This window comes from Cavia porcellus, unplaced genomic scaffold (genome assembly GCF_034190915.1).
Source record: "Cavia porcellus strain 051 isolate PalLab524CR breed Dunkin Hartley unplaced genomic scaffold, mCavPor4.1 scaffold_19, whole genome shotgun sequence".
Taxonomy (NCBI): Eukaryota; Metazoa; Chordata; class Mammalia; order Rodentia; family Caviidae; genus Cavia; species Cavia porcellus.
The window spans coordinates 45,829,099-45,846,438 of record NW_026947502.1 but is presented as its reverse complement, the minus strand read 5'-3'; the positions used below and the strand labels follow the sequence as shown (position 1 = coordinate 45,846,438).

The 17,340-nt window shown below is 49.0% G+C and overlaps 1 protein-coding gene across 1 annotated transcript in view; it reads right to left on the bottom strand.

Moving 5' to 3' along the window:
* Positions 1 to 16,557, bottom strand: part of Kcnk9 (potassium two pore domain channel subfamily K member 9) — a gene marked incomplete at its 5' end in the record, with an annotated part of 60,339 nt that extends 43,782 nt beyond the window's left edge. Inside the window, 1 exon segment of the mRNA NM_001172977.1 lies at positions 16,227 to 16,557. Coding sequence (NP_001166448.1) covers positions 16,227 to 16,509 — 283 coding nt within the window.
* Between the last annotated feature and the right edge of the window lie 783 nt (positions 16,558 to 17,340).

Sequence of the window (17,340 nt, the reverse complement as noted above, 5' to 3'; positions counted from 1 at the left end):
AGCACTGTGCACCTTCTGGCTTTTTCCAAAGTAAAATGACCAGGAAATTTAAATGTTTTGAATTGCTCAAGACATCAAGGGAGCCACCACAGGGTAGCTAAATTCACTCAAGAAAGAACACCCAGAGCTGCTTCAGAAAGTGGCATGAACACTGAGGTACACAGGTCTGAAGCAAGGATTTTGAGGGGGATTAATGGCTTTGCATTTTTCACTGTTCCAATTTTTACAATTTAGACATTCAGTGTATTTTTCAGTCACATCTCGCAGAGGTAAGAGCACACCGTGCGGCACCTCAGAGCTGTGAAATGGGCAGAGCTGGAGCAGAGCCGAGGATCCGTCACGGCAGGACGTTCATGACAGGACGTGGGCAAGGTCATAGCACGGAGTGCAGAAAAGCCCCTGCCAGGTAGCAAGATGAAACACTGCACCTCCACTGTGCCAGTGGGACACAAGCTTCCCTCCTCTCTGCTTTGACCTTGGTAATGTGACCTGCTCTGCTGATGGCATGAAGAAGAAGCAGATGTGTTCTTTGGACAGCCCTCACTTGCTCTATCTGCTCTTTAGTTCTTTTTGCTGCAATCTGGAGGAAAACAAGACACAACTGGGCACAGAGCTGCCCACCCACATACCAGCAGTGAGAAAGGACTGCCCAGTGGTCTGCTCCAGAGCACTCACCCCAGTGGAGCCACTGGCTTTGAGCAATAATAAGTAATTGCTATTTTAAGCCTCCATTGAGGGTGATTTGTTATATAGACCTCACTAACAGTCGAGAGAAGCAGCGGATAACAATATAGCTATGAGCACTTATTCTGAACTCAGACTGCGGAGATGTAGCTCTTCTCGGCTACTTGTTAGCAAGATGGCCTGGGGCAAGTTACTTAACCTCTCTGAGCTCCCTTGCCCTTATCTGTAAAACAGGGATACATGAAAATAGCTATCTCTTAGGATTATTGAGAGGACACAATTACTACAGATAGTGTCTATAAAAGCCAGAACCCCACGGGCATGCCATGAATGATAACTCTCTTGTAGCAACAGAATGAGAGATTACATTTGTTTCAGAGAGCTCTCTTCAGCACAGCCAAGACAAGCTACCAGAGACACTTCATCCTTTGTTTTGATATTGATTCCACACCTACCTTTCCTCTATTTAGTGAGGTAGGGTTCAGTAATTTAGTGAGGTACTGAGCACCCTGGCTCTGGAGGGCTCAGGAATGCCCTACTGGTAGAGCAGGACCAGGGGAACTCTTAGTTCTTTTGACTATCAGAGCTCATCACCAAGGCTAACTCTCCCTGTATCCAAGCCACAATTCCAAGAAGGGAACCCAGGCAAGCCTGTGAGGATCACAGAAAGCATGTCAGCTGGAGGGAAGGAGACTAGCCCTTAAGTCCCAAACCCACTGTGTGACTTTGCCCAAGTCACTGGTCCTCTCTGTGCCTTGAGGGCATGATGGGTAATTTTATTTCACAAGCTGTTGATGAAAAAAGGTTGTGTTAGAGAGGAGGTTTCCCGGTGAGCCAGAGCATGTGACAAGTGCCATACACAGAGCAAACACTCTATGGTACATCACACCTCCAGGGATCCTCTCTTCACCAGTCAGGAAGGACAGTGAGCACATGACTGCAGACCACCTCCAAATATGGCAACAGGACTCCTGCAGCTCAGTTCAACACAGAGTACCAGGTGGTGACACATAACTAACTGCTTGTCCCTAGAGAGGGCTGACGTCCCCAGAACCATCCCTAGTATCTTCAGTTGTATCCACAACCCCCTTGATCAGCTATGTTATTGAGTTCTCACAGCTGCAGTGCCAGTCTTCCCACCCTGTGTGACTTTTCAAGTGCCACACTGAAGTCTGCTAAAGACATGCTCTGGAGCAACACTATACTATCACAGAGGTTTCTGGCATTCCTGGGGACTGCTGTAGCTGCAGCAAAATTCAAGGACCCACATCCTGCTGTGCCATCACTTGAGAGAACAACACAATGTCACAGTTGAGATCTCCAGCTCCAGTGTGAGTCTCCACCAACAGAACAGCTGGATGGAAGGACCTAGGAGACTCTAGACACAAAGATGTCCAACACAGCATTATCTACAGTTACCAAGCAAAAAGAAAAACATTGCACTGTTATCTGTACAAGGAAACAGCCTATTTTAGGTAATGTAGGGAAATAGCCATTTTTAGTAAATGTCAGTTGTTGTGTCACCATAGAGAAGTGCCTATAATGAGACCATTTAGTAAGTTTCAGGTTTTTTATTCTTACAAGTATCTGATATGATTAAGATTTATTAGCATTTAAACATGATTCACAAGTTTTAAGCTGGCAAAGAAAGGGGTGTTTTTGCTAGCCTGTGGAATAAACTGAGGATCTTTGAGTTTGTGTATCTTCTGATTAATTTGTCAAATACCTGTGTGGCTCTCAATGAATGCAGTGAATATCTTTATGGTAAAATTAATTTATTAGGGTAAAACTGATTTATTATGACTGACTTCCTAGTAATTGGTTCTCTTTTTTCTGCATGTTATCAGTTCTCATTGATGCCTTTCTGTATTACATAAACTGCACACATGTCTGTAAGGAATGTTGAAAAATCATTCTGTTGCATACATAACTCAGAATACATCTCATATGCAATTAAACTTAAATTAAACTTTGAATTAAAAATTTAACAATTGGAAAATATTTTAAAAATTTTTAAAATAAATTGTTACGTGTAGATGATGGTATGTTCATTCAAAGGATACATATAGCCATTAAAATACAGATTCCTTCAAACTATGGAAATAAAATGTAATATTTGGTATAAACTTAAGTGGAAAAGGGGTCCTGAAATGCTACACATCCTGCCAAAGATGCCAGAGAGACTTACCCTCCTTTTTCCACTCCTTCCTCACCAGCCACACCTTAGGCTACTTTGGGAAGCAGAACTCAACATCTTCCAGGATCCCTTGCAGCTAGAGTTGAACACAAGGTGCATCCCAGGCTAACGAGATGCAAGTAGAAGATATTCAGTGGGTTGTCCAGGAAAGTTCTTTGGAAAGTGCTAAGCTTGGTTGAAATATGCCTCTGACTTTTGTTCTTTCTCTTCTTCCTGGCAGGAAGAATGCTGGAGGTGAAAGAGCCATCTTGGAACCATGAGGTTTCAGCCTGAGGGTGAAAAGCAACTAAAGATGGCTGAGGAGGCAGTGCTCTGATGGCATGGTGGAACTGCCCCTGTGTTTGTCCCAGGCTTCCTTAGAGAGGTGAACTGCTATTCACTCCTCTCACTATTTTGTTTCCCTGGTTCTCTGATACAAGCAACTGAATACAATCTCAGAATAATTCATTCTGACAAAATGATAAATACGGCAGCACATTTGGTGGAAGGCAACAGGTAGACATGGAAACCTGAAGATATCACAGGTGTATTAAGGGGATTTTCCTCACCTCTATAAGCACTCTTTTCCAGGCTCACTTGAAATGTGAGAGCAAGTTTGCAAATTTCACAAGCTGGCCTATGCCACACTAGAGCCATTACCAAGCATTCCATGCCCACACTGAAGAGCTCCAGTGAGGAGTACCACTGCCTGTGCCTCAAGGTAGAGTTTCTCCTTGAGATAGGGAAGCCCAACATCTATCTGTCTCTCAGCTTCTTGACCCAACTAGTTCACTCCATATATCTGGGTGGCTTATGTCAACCCACCTGAGCTGGTCCACACCAGCCCCACTCAAGGTCCCCATCTCAGCCAGAGTTGTGCCCACTGTTCTACCTCTCATCTCTGTGGCCATGAGGACCCTCCAACACTGCTCATGCTTCCTGCACTTACATTCCCAGCCCCTCGGGTATAGCATCTCTTGTTCCTGAGCATTCACCATGCAGCCAATGAACAAACACCTTTAGAGCCTAGCATGTGCCTGCTGACAAGGATCTCAAGTTAAAAGACACAGACAAAGTCCCTCAAGTGGCTTTCATGAGAGCAGTTCAAGCACCCACATCACTTCCTGAACAGCACAAGAGGACACATGTGAGGACAGCCTGCATATCATGTAAGAACACTGTATGAGGTGGAATAGAGGAGATGGCAGGGCTAAGTCCCTGAGCCAGGCACTGCCACATGAGTGATGTCCCACAGTGAGTCAGGGAAAGAAGCAGGGAAAGGCAATAAGAGCAGGATGAGGATTCAGGGGAAAAAGCTGAGCATCTCATTCACATAGCATGCACCCTCAGGCCCAAGCAGAAGCCTGTATCCTTCCTGTATGGGTGGCATCTGGCGCATCTTGAAGAGCTAGTGACAGCCAAAAGCTATTATTCAGGTGGGCATCTCTGCCAGCCAGATGCCTGATGGATTCCTGGCACCCACAGTGGCCCTGGGGACTGAGATCACACATCCAAACCAAGGGAGTGAGAAGTTCTGTCTCTACCCTGTCACCTGCTGTGAAAAGCTACAGCTCTTGTTCAAAGACTATAGCATCTGGCAGTGCCTCCTTAGTGCCCAGTACAGCCCAGGGGGCACTGCCACCCCTGCATAAGCAGCCATACCTGGCCTGCTGCCTCGCCCTATGCAAATGTTTACTGAGGAAAGACACAGGGGAGCAGAGAAACAAGTCCAGGGCCACAAAGGATGAGGGCCCTGGAGCAGAGGTGGAGCTGGAAGAAGGGGTGAGTCAGGGCCAAGGCTGAGCTGGAGCCTCAAGACTATGGACTGTCTGACTCTGAGGAAACAGGCTGAACAGGGGCAAGATGGTAGCCATGGGTTTTTACAGGTAACCATGGTAGTGGACTGAAGGGCAGGTTACAGGAAGTCACATTTTCCCAACAGGACCAAGTAGAAAATGTTCTTTGGGAAAATTCCCTTGCAAGCATGACCACTGTGTTGTGTTCTTTAAACCTAGCCATGAATGAGGGCAAGTCCTTTCCCAGCTTCTGACCTTCCACAGTGCTTTGCCTTGGCACTCTCCAGGACCAGACCAGCCCACCTGGGGTCTTGCCACCTAGTTTCTATGGCTTTTCAAAGGCGGAGCATTTGAGTATCTCTGCTCCTATATCCCTAATCCTCTCGCAAGGCTGATTACAAGGGACTAATCCCTGCATTCTGGCTGAGAACAGAGGCTCCCAGGACAGCAACCCATCCACCCTGACTCCGTGACCTCCCTTTCCAAATCTACCCAACATCTGCTGGTTAAGATTACTGCCCTTTCTCATGTCTAGAACTCCAAACTCCAGGTTCTAAGTGAACATTTGCTGACTTCTTCTCATAAGACCACTACAGAGATAGGCATTCTGAGAAGACTCCTATACACACACAAGCCCTTCCTCTCCACATGGTGACTCACCAGACTCGAGCTCAAGAAATAACCACAACAGCCACCTGAATACACACACACATACACAGACACACCCCTCATGACATGTGACATAATGGCTTCCCTGTCACTGGACACATTCAAGAAATTGGGTCTTGGAATACTCTTAAATATGTTACTTGATCTAAGTTCAGGATACATGGGCACGATTTATTTTATAAGAATGCATTGAGCAACACTAATGAAATGTGTGTTTTCCATGTGAATATAAACTTCAATAAAAATTTCCAAAAATCAAAAGTGGCTAGTGTTGGCGGCAATTTGACAAGAAGGTAATGGGATGGGAGCACCCTGAAGATCCCCACATCAAGGCCTCCAAGATACTCACACATAGTGAATCTCTAGACACAGCATGCTCACCACTGCATACTGCATACTTCATACAGGCATAGAATGCCCAGCCAGCACCTGAGGAGGCACAAATCTACCCATCTCAGTAAGAAAATGAGAAATGGAGAAATGAATTGAAGGGCAAAGAGACAAACAAGGGAGCACACGGGATGAGTGAGTACACAGGAAGGTGAAGGCATGGAGGAGCCCTGAAGACTGAGCAACACGGTGGCAGGTGGTAGAATAAATGACAGGTGCCCAGAAGAACCTGTGCTCACAGGAGGTTGAGGGGATGAGTGACGGGTGCTTGGTAAGCTGGTGATGCAGCAGTGGATTTACAATGTACAACAGTTACAGGGAGGACTGTGATTTAATGGCAAATGGGGGAGTGAATCAAAGCTTCAAGGAAGAAAGAGTGATATAATGGAAGATGGAGGAATAAAGAACAAGTGTGTGGCAGGGGCCAAGTGGTACAAAGTTAGAGAAAGGGAATGCGTGAAATGAGAGTAGATACGATAATGAGTACGTGGCTCAGGGAGGAATGAATGAGACAGTGGCAGATGTCATTCAAATGACAGAGAACGGAGAAATGCAAAGGTATTCAGGGAGATGAGGGGCAGGTGCATGGAGAATGGAGTGAGACAAGGACAAAATGTAGGGAATGGCTGGTGCACGGAAAACTAAATGATGCAGTGGCAGATGGAGGATGGATGATAGGTGCATCGAGAATTGAATATGTAAGGCCAGATGGGCAAATGAATATCAGTTGTATGCAGGACTGAGTGATAAAATAGCACATGGTGGGATGAAGGGCAAGCTCATGGAGAACCGAGTGATGCCTGGCAGAAGGAAGAATGAATGACAGACTCATGGAAGTACGAACAGTAAAATGGAAGACGGCGGAATGAGACAAGTGCAGAGAGGAAGGAGTGATACACTGACGGGAACACTGAGCGATGTGGAGAAACCAAAGAAGAGTGTGTGGAGGCCTGTGTGATGGGAAGACGGATGGGAGAAGGGATGATGGGTTCCAGGAGGAAAGACTGATACGGCAGCAGGTGGGGGAATGAAGGATGTGTGTGAACACTGCAGTGAGGATGGATGGGAGAAAGGAGGGCAGGCACACAGAACTGAGATGGTGGCCAACGGGAGAATGGCTGAGTGAGTGAGCGTACCATGGTGGACTGACACATTGATGACAAGAGAAATGAATGAAGTCAGTGACACAATGATAGGAATGTGCACAGGGAACTGGGTGTTGTAATGGCAAACAGAGGAATGACTCACAGGTGCGTGAAGCACACTGTGACACAGGGGTAGCAGCAGAATGATGGAAGTTGCAAAGTGGATTTAGTGATACTCTGTGAGACAAAGGAAAAAAGCAGGTAAGTGAATGATCAAAGATTCAATGCCAGTAGGGACCAGGGCATGGAGAACCAAGTAGCAAGTGGTTAAAGGGAGAAGGAATAGCAGGTGCATGGAGAAAGACAATGACCTGCTAGCAGATGGAGGAATGAGTGAGGTGTGCATGGAGGGGAGAATGATCCACGGACATGGTGGGAAGGGCAGGTGTGTGGAGGACCAACAGATGCAGTGGCAGAGCAACACATGATGGGCAGGCAGAGAACTGGTTAATACAATGGTAGTCACAGCAAGAATGAAAAATCCAGCAACACTGTGGCATTTCATGGAGACATGAATGAATGACCAACAGGAGTGTGGAGGACAAAGGGTGTGGAGGACTGTGTGAGTCAACGGAAATAGAGAAATAAAGAAAACAAATAATAATAGAGGGATAAATGACAGGTGCTCAGCGATCTAAGTGTTCCCATGGCGGTTGCAGAGCATGGGAAGCAGATCCATGGAGGGCTAAGTTACACATTTGAGGATGGTATAATGGAATGACAGCTTCATGGAGAGCTGAATAATACACAGGCAGATGGACGAGTAACTGACAAGAAATGAAGGAACGCGTGATTCCATGGCGCAGGGTATAAGGAATGACAAGTGGATAAAGAACTGAATGATACAATGCTGAATGAAGGAATAAATGGCAGGTTCATGGATGAATAGTGATACAATGTAACATAAGGAAGATAAGGAAGGTTGCATAAAAGATGGAGTGATACAGTGTCACATGGGAATAATCGACAGACACGAAAAGCTGTGTGATACAGTGAGTGCAGGAAGAAAATGACAGCTAAGTAGAAAACTGAGTGATACGATGGCAGACAGGGGTCCGAATGGCAAGGGCATGGAAACCCACATGATACCACATGGTAACCCACAATGGCGGGCAGGGGTATAAATGACAAGTGCACAGAGGTCTGAGAATGAATAACAGGCACTCATAAAGTGAGTGATATAGTCACAAGGTGGGGGATGAGTGGGAAATGCAAAGAAAACTGAGTGATAATGATGGGGGGAGACAGAATGACAGATGTGTGGAGAATTGAGTTACACAGTGGGGGACGGTATTAGTGATGGGCTCCTGGAAGGCCAAGTCATACAAATGAATGGAGGGAAAGCACATGGATGAAAAAGATACAATGGTAGATCAGGAAATGGATGGCAGGGGCATGGAGACTCAAGTGAGACAATTGTGTATGAAAAATGGAAAGGTAGGAACAAGGAGGACCCAGGGATATAGTACTGAATGGAGGAACGAGTGACATATGGATGGATGACATGTTGGGTAGGGAGTAACACGTACATAGAGCATTAGAATGGGAAATCTATAACATGCATGGGGGAAACTGAGCAATACAATGGCAGATGGAAAAGGGATACAGTGGAAATGGATGATAGAGAAATGAAAGATGGGATACTATGGTGGCTGTGAAAATGAACAACATGGGAGTGAGCAATCCAGTGATACAACAATGTAAGGGGGTTGAATGATCAGGTACTAAGGTCAGATGGAGAAATGAATGGCAGGTTCACAGAAGAATAAGTGAAATAATAATGATATGGAAATGAATGATGGTTTCAGGGAGGAAGGAGTGATACAGGGGCAGGTTACATTGGAATGACAGATAGCAGAGAACTGAAACATACAAAAGTTTAAGGGGCGATGAGTGACAGGTGCATGGAAATTGAGTGACAGAAGGGTTAAATGAGATGATGAATAACTGGTACGTGGAAAGCTGAGTCATACAATGGTGGGTGGGGGAATAAATGGCATTTTCATGGAGAAAAAAGGGATATAATTTCAGATAGGGGAATGAATGATACAAGGCTAGATTGGGGAGGGAGAGAATGTCAGGTGCACAGAAGACTGGGTGACGCTGCATGGAGGAATGAAGGGCAAGCCCAGGTGGAACTGACTGGTGTAAGGCAGATGGGGAAGTGAATGACTTATGTGAAGAACTAAGTGATGCGATGGTGGACAAAAGAATGAGCTGCAGGACACTGAGAACGGAGTGATACAACGGTGGGTCAGGGAACGCATGGCAAGTGCACAGAGATCACGATGATACAAGGGGGGGTGTGGGAATGGAGGGCAGTTGTGTGCTAGACTCAGTGGTGCATGTTCTGAGAGCAAAAAGAGTAAACAGGTGACTGGATGATCAATAGATTCAATGGTAGATGGGGAAAGAAATGACAAAACCAAGGGAAGCAATGGTGGATCAGGGAACTAATGAGCTTCACGGAGAACAACGACACTGTGTAAGACAGGAGACTGAATAGGAAGTGAGTGGACAAACACTGACACAGTGTAGATGAAGGAATAAATGATGGGGCATGGGGGGCTGAGTTAGTGGGGAAAAGAATGGCGGGTGTGTGGATGACAGAGGATGCCACGGTGGGTAGAGGAGTGAAGTGTAGAGGGAAAGAGAGCTGCGTGATACCATTTTGGGTGGAGCGAATAAAACTGAGTGATGACAGTGGCATTTCAGGGCCAAATCAGTGAGACGGGTGGGGGGGACTCTGTGTGATATAATGAGGACGGCAGGGATGAACGGCAGCTGTGTGGTGAAGGAAATGTTACGACACAGAGGGACGAATGACAGCGGCAGATGAGGGGGTGGTTGGCAGGCACACCAAAACCTAAGTGATGCCTGGTGGAAGGGCACGGTATGGGAAGAACTGAGCGATATAAGGCCACGTAAAGGAAGAGAGACCTGGGGGAAGAGGAACTGCCTGACTCAGTGGCAGATGGGGAATGAATGACAAGGGTAAAAGTTGAGGGTTATGACCTTTTAAAGGGGGAGGAATGGCACGTTCATGGAGGAGTAGTGATGCAACGCAGCAGGAAGAGAACGAGGATCACATAAAGTGATGCCGTGTTTAATGGGCGATGAATGACAGACACGTGGTGAACCGTGACACAGGAGTGTGTGGGGGGGAACAACAGCCAGGTAGACAACTGAGTGACACCATGGCAGACAGGGTACTGGCTGGGAACTGCATGGAAGACCATGTGATTCAGTGGAAGGTGGGAAATTAACGACCATTATGTGGATGACCAAAAGACACACTGATGAGTGGGAACTTGACTGACAAGCGCATGGAGGACTGAGTGATGTCAGAACAGATGGGAGCACAAAGAACAGGTGCCCACAAAGTGAGTGATACAAAGGAAGTGTGTGAAAATCTTGGTAACTGATGGGGGGGGGTGGCAAGTGTGTGGAGAATCGAGCTATACAATGGTGGGGAACGGTATTAACGATGGATTTAGGAAAGGCCAAGTGATATAAATGTATATACAGAACTTAATGACAGCTATATGGATGACTAAAAGATATAATGGTAGACAGGGAAATAAATGATAAATCTGAGTACAGAATGACAGGTGTACGGAAGACCCAGGGATATAGTGGTGAATGGGAAGATGGCTGACATGTGGATGGAGGATCAAGAATGCAATGTCGAATGAAGAATGAGTACAGATGCATGGAGGACCAGGTGACACAGTGGTACATGGGGATGCATGAAATGTGTGGAAGAACTAAGCAACAGAGCGGCAGCTGGAGAACGAGTGAGGATAGGTAGAGAACTAAAAGACAATGGAAGAGGGGGGAACGAATGACAAGTGTGCACAGGGCCAAGAAATACAGTGGTGGACGGAGGCTAAACAGTGCATGGTAGATGAGGGAGTGAACGGCATGTGAAGGACTCAGCAATCCATTCGTGAAGAGTGAAATGAGTGACAGCGTGCAGAGCACTGAGTGATTCAACGGCAGAGACGAGGATGAATGACAGATGTGTGGAGGACTGAGTGATACAATGGCAGACGCGAATGGATGAAGGCATGACACAATTTCAGATAGTGGAGGGAATGATACATTCTGGAGGAATGAGTGACACGTCTGCTGGATGGGGCAGTCAGGTCATGAAGGGACGTCGGTTGAACATCGGATGGGGAAATGACTAACAGGTGCCTGGAAAACTGGCCACACAAGGCCAATAGAGGAACGAATGACAGGTTTGTGTAGAAATTAGTGGTTCAGTGTCAGATGGAGCAATGACCGATGCAGTGATGAGGATAAATGGTGGGCATTTGCAGACCGAGCAGTACCATATTGGATGAGAGATGAACACTCAAATGCATGTGGGAAAAACTGGCACGGGGCAGGGGCTGAGCAACACTATAGCAAGTGGGGATGGATGACAGGTGCAGCGTTGAATGAGATATGTACAGGGAGGTGACGGATGCCAAATCCACGAAGGACTGAATGAGACAATGGCATTGGTTGAATGACCGGGAAGAAGGGAGGGAGTATATGGGTCTGGAGGAGGGAAGGGTGCAGGGAAAGGTGCATGGAGGGCCAGCTGTCTATCACACTCTTGTTCACCTCCTGCGCCACCCTCAGTGGCCTTCCTTCCTCAGGTGAGCCAAGATAGAGCAGAAGAAGGCTGTGGGAGCCTGGAACTTCTTGGTCTTATCTGCTTTTCACCTCTGCTTCGGAGCACTAGGCTGTGTCTCCACATACCTAGAGAGAGGTACCTCTTTTATGTCACCAGAATCACAAGGAATCCGCTTCTGCCCCCTGCTCTGCCTCCTGCATGACATGTACAAGCAGTGGTTTCCTAGAGGCCTGGTGCCCTGTGAGGCTGTGCTAAAGGAGGGACCACAGAAGAGGTGTGCCCTCTACATGGCTGTGAGCCTAGAGCTCCCACGCCCTCCGGACATGCCTGTGATGCACTGAATGTTGAGTCCTTCCCCAGGGCCCATGTGTGAGCTTCCTAAGTGGTGACTGAAATAGGAGAAATAAAAAAACAGGTGAGACACTCCACAGGCCCACCCAGCCCCAGAGACCATGCCACAGGTGGGCCAGCAGCCATAGTCTCCATGTCCTCCCTAGTATCTCTGAATTTTGAAGTTCAGCCCTTCTCCCCAGGTGGACACTGTCTTGCCTGCTTCAGTTTCCTCATCTGTAAAGCAGGAAGGGAATCCTGCCAGTCTGGTGGATGATGGGGGCATGTATGACTGTCCCTGCTCCCTCAGAGCCTGACCCTGTCCACTGCACTAGCCCACTCCTATTTTGCAATCAGGTGCAGGGAGAAAAGATGGGTCAGGTCTGGGGCAGCATAGAGGGGATCAATGACAATGGAAGTGAGGGAAACAAGAATGACCAGGGCAACTCAGGAGGTAGTGGAAGGGGAGAAGAAGGTTGGAAGGTTCTTGAAGGCCAAGGACCCACAAAAAGGATCCAAAGGGCCAATCTAAGAGTGTGCTTAGTGGGGGAGGGTATCCTGAGTCCAGTGGCACCAGACAGGTTAAAGTAGTCACTTGGTTTTGCTGTCCCTGCACCCATGCTGGACTGCCACCAACTGTTTGGGTTTCCTGCTGCTCCTGTCACGCCCAGGTCTCACAGCGGCACAGGTGAGAGGGGATAGATGCTTCGAAGAGCGCGATCCCTAGATCAGAAACAACACCCAAAAGTGTCAGGGAAAAACTGGAAAGTGATGTCCATCCATTCCATGAGAATGCTGCCTATGGCACTGCTCAGAACCAGAAAAGGCAAAGGCCCCACACTGTTGTCCAGCACATGCAGGTGCCCTTGTTCATTTCCTCAGGGTAGGTACCACTCCCGGCCATGGACCTCATCTTAGACCAGTCACTTCAATTCCCGAAGCAATCACTGGTTTTCAGATGGACTCAGGGGCTCTGGGGAAATCCAGCCCTTGATGTGCTCTCCCCTCTCCTCCAAAGTGTGGCCATAAAGGAAAACATCACATCCCCCACCACCCTCCCCACACACACAGCAAACCGATCTTTGAATCGTCCTCCACGGCTCTGCAGATGAGATCTGGTTTCTTCATTTTTAAAGATCCTGAAGGTGATAACAACTTAGATCACAGATGTTAGATTGAAAAAAGAAGCATCATGGAGATTCCAGCTTTATTATATCATGGGAGAGACCCACTATGGGTGACAATTTTGGCTTAAGGTGACAAGTTTGCATCAGGAATCCCTTACACAGCTCCAAAACATCAGCCACAACCTGGGCAAATCCAGATAGAGCACCCACAGTCTTTGCATACTCTGTCCAATGCCCCTGACTTCCACCACTCTCATCAACAGGCTTGGAAAGGGAACAAATAACCTCTCCTGTCTGTCAGACAAGCAGGGAAGGTACAAATAAGAGTGTGGGACTTCGAGAGTTGAGAACTAAACAATTAAATTCCTTCTCAAGAGCTACAAGTGGCATGGACGCCACCGGGGCAGCACAGAAACCAGAACTGGACAAAGGATGTAACTGCATCCACCCTTTGCAGAGCTGACTGCACTGGTTATTATGATGGTCACTGTACCCAGGGCACCCCAGGGAGCTAAGGCAAGATTCAATGTAAGATTCCTCCAAAATATTTCATGAAGTAACTATATGTTTTTAAAAATCCATTGCACAGGGAGCTAATAACTGCATCTGAGAAGATGTGTTCATTAGCAGACACCCAGTGCTGGGGTTCATGCTGCAGCCTGAGATGGGCATGAAATTGACATACACTCCAGACATTGTTCAAGGTTAGACTGAAAATAAGAACGTCCATGAAGATTATCCTGACTCCAGTAGGAGACTATTCCTCGGAGGATGCGCCTTGGGGCTGGGTTTTGTTCTAGGCCTAAGAACAGTTTAATTTGCATTTATATTTTAAAAAGAAAACAAACAGAATTAACTGGAAAGCTGCTTTGTTTTCTGTACGTGTGAGCTCTTCTGCTAAACAGCTTCTCAGACCAGACGGCATGGAGTTCAAACAGCCAATGGCCAACTTCAATGACTGCACGCCTGCTAAGTGCCATGCTCTGCCTGCAGGAGAGTGTTACACAGTACCTCATCTACAGGTGGGGAAACTGAGGTTGGGATTAAGAAAATGACATTGCTCTGGTCTTACAATGTGGCAGGATTCAGATTGGAAGCCAGACCTGAGATTCCAAGTACAGTATCTTTCCACGGGCGGGGAGCTATGTTACAATGTGTGTGTGCGTGTGTGTGTGTGTGTGTGTGTGTGTGTGTGTGTGTGTGTGTGTGTCTGTGTGTCTGTGTGTGCATGTGAGTACATTCCAACATTTCTGTTCAGAAAATCAGTTGAAAACTCAATAAAAGAAGTGAGAAAAATCGGTGTATCTCTCACTGTCCCTGGTTCCGCGTTGACGTGAGCCCACCACCCCAGGGCTAACATCACACTCTCACTTAACCTCGCTTCCTGTGATGTGTTTTCTCAGGCCTTGGAGCCACCAGAAGCATATGTCCCAAACTGTTGATCAGAATCGATAATAGAAACACACCTCTGTAACCACTTAATCTGTCTCCATGATTTATTTTTTAAAGAAAACTGGAACATTTCTTGGTTTGCTTTTTACTCCAGCCCTCTCCTCAGTGTGACAGCTCTCCCCTTGGGACCAGTCAAATGTTTTATGTGCAGGTTTTACTATTGGGAGCCAGCATGCTAGCCAATTTCACCTGTATCTGGTCTAGATCACAAAAGCCACCTTTAAAGGAATGAGGATTTTCTCCAGTTCCTTGAGGGTCATATTCACAGGCACATTTCTTGCTTGCTAGCTGTCCAGAAAATAGACTCCTGTCCCTTAGAATCAATGACTTGCACATTTTCATGCCACAGCTATAGTTTAAAAAAATGATGTCAGTGACCACCTGGCCTTCTCCAATGCTGGACACAGCAGAGGGAAGGACTCTTTCACGTTTGGGTGCTGGGCAGGGAATGTGGGGCCAGCAGGACCAAAGCTGGTAATATAGATGACAGAAGAACAGTTTCCTTCCTTGAGCATGAAAACATGCTCCAATGAATTAAACATTTAAAACAAGATGACTCTCTAAAAAGTCTTTTCAACCAAGGAGAAACAGGCCGTCCTGTGCTGGTGCTTCCTGTTGCATATGGCACTGAGAATTCTGTTTTTTCAGCATGCAGAGCTTTCCAGACAAAGAAAATATCAAGGAAAAATTAGAGGGAAAAGGCTAGGAAAGTAGACAAGGGGCCAGAGAGAAGGGCAGGAGGAAGGAGATCTGTGCTTGGGTCACAGAGGCAGAAATGACTGCAGGGGTGTAGGAAGGAGATCACCCCTAAGCCAATATACTGGCTCTAACAGGTTCAGAGAGAAGGCCCTAGGGAGGCGTAGGTAATGCTGGGAAACTACAGAGACACCACCCAGCATCCTGCCAGCAGGGCAAACACCACATCCATTGGGATCAAGGGATCTTCATAAATTCCCACAGGCCTCAAAACTGATGTCTGTGAGGCCTCCCAACCCTCTGCCTCATAGGGTACAGCCCTAGGAACCCGCAGAGACCTTGCTCTGTGGACAGTGCACTGGGCATGGGATCTACAGGTGATAAATCCCAAGGTGTACCCTCTCCCCAGAGAGGGCTAAACTTTCTGTTTTCTGCACAATATGCTCAGTGGTCTTCCCTAAAGAAACACGAAGTGGTCACCCACATCTATCCCACAGCAGCTCACCTGCTGCCACCCCATCCCCAACACCTGGAGAGAAAATTCTGCTCCCAAGGGCCTCACATATGCAAGCTCCAGAACTCAAAGAAAGGGAGCCAGGGGGAAAGAGAGCCTAAGTCTGAGCTCAGAAGAGAGCCCAAAGACTGGCAAGTGTCAGTGCCTCTCCCACCACCACCACCAGGAGCAGCCTCCTACCACCTGGGTCCATCTGGACCCCTTTAGGTGTCAGGCCAGCCCTCTCCAACTCCCTGAGAGGTAGTAAGTGTAAGGCTTGAACCCACATGGCGCAGCGCAGCTCCTGCTGGGGTGGTGGGTGAGTGTGTGCCTACTGTGAAATTATTCTTAGCGATCCTCTGTCTTCGCAAAAGTGGCGCCTCCACCCTCAGGGATTTAGGCTCATTCGCAGGCCTAGACACCGGAGGGGCAGATTGCACGGGTGGGTGGGGTCCCTAGCCTTGGGGTTCTGAGACGCCAGAGAGATGTGAACTCCCCAAAGACAGTGGGCCTTGCGGGAGGACCCTCAGGGGAGGCTCCTTTTACCCTGGGGCCCCCTGCAACCAGCCCTGCGCTGCACGCACTTAGCTACCTCGGGGTACCTCTCCCGGGCGCCCGCCTGCGGCGCACCCAGCCCTTACCTATGGTGGTGATGACCGTGATCGCAAAGTAGAAGGAGCCAGCGAATTTCCACTGGACGCCGGCGCGGTGCGGTTCCGACTGCAGGATCACCAGCTCCAGTTGCCTGTAGTCCTCCGTGCTGATGTTATACTTGCCCCTGATCCGGATCTCTTCCGCCTTGAGTTTCTCCTCTTCGCGCATCTCGTGGTCCGACTCGAGGGCGTCGAACACCGCAGCGCCCACCAGCAGGTAGGTAAAGGTGCAGGCGATAAGGGACAGAGTCCTCACGTTCTGCTTTTTCATGGCCGCCAGCAAGGCGCTGGCGCGGGGAGCGTGTCCCGCAGGCTGGCAGCCACGCGCGTCCCACTGCAGCGCCCCGCGGCCGCCTCCACGGCCGCCGCCTCCAAGTTGAAAGCCGCGGCAACAGAAGAAGCAGCAATCGGGAAGCAGAGGACGGGCGGGCGGTGGAGGGGCCCCTCCGCCGGGGCCCCCATCACCGCGAGGCGGCCGGCGAGCCAGTGGTGGCGCGGGCCCGGGCTCGGCGGAGAAGGCGGGCAGGCACAGGAGGCTGCTGGAGCGCCGGGGCCAGGCGTCCTGGAACCCCGACACCCTGCGCCAGGTCCGGTTGAAGCAGCCTGCCCCGCTGCGCACGGCCATGCCCGGTGGCCCGGCGGTGCCCAGCGCGGGCTGCGTTGCCCTCCGCACCCCGCCCCTCGCTCCTGCCCGAAAGGCAGGAGCGGGAGCCGGAGTTGGAGACAGGTTGGAGGGCGGTCGGGGGGAGGGGGCCCCGCGCCCCTCTCCGTTGGGATCCAGGGGTAAGCCTTAAGGGTCCTCTCGCACCCTGCGGGACCTCCTTCTCCTCTCACCCCCTCTCGCCCCCTTAGGTTGGGGGCGGAAAAGTTTGCTAAGTGGTGGCGCCTCTGGAGTCCCCGGCAAGGGAGCTAAGCAGGTGCCACGGGAGAAGCAGCCCGATGCCCTAAGGTCCGAACGCCCTGCGCCCACCTGGGCGCGCGGGGGCACCGGAAGGTACCCGCCGCGCGTCGGCCGGTCTGCGAAGTTTGCTCCGCTCAGCTTCCGAGGCGCAGGAACGGGGCGCGGCTCCAAGACGGCAGGCCCGCGGCGCAGCTACCTCGG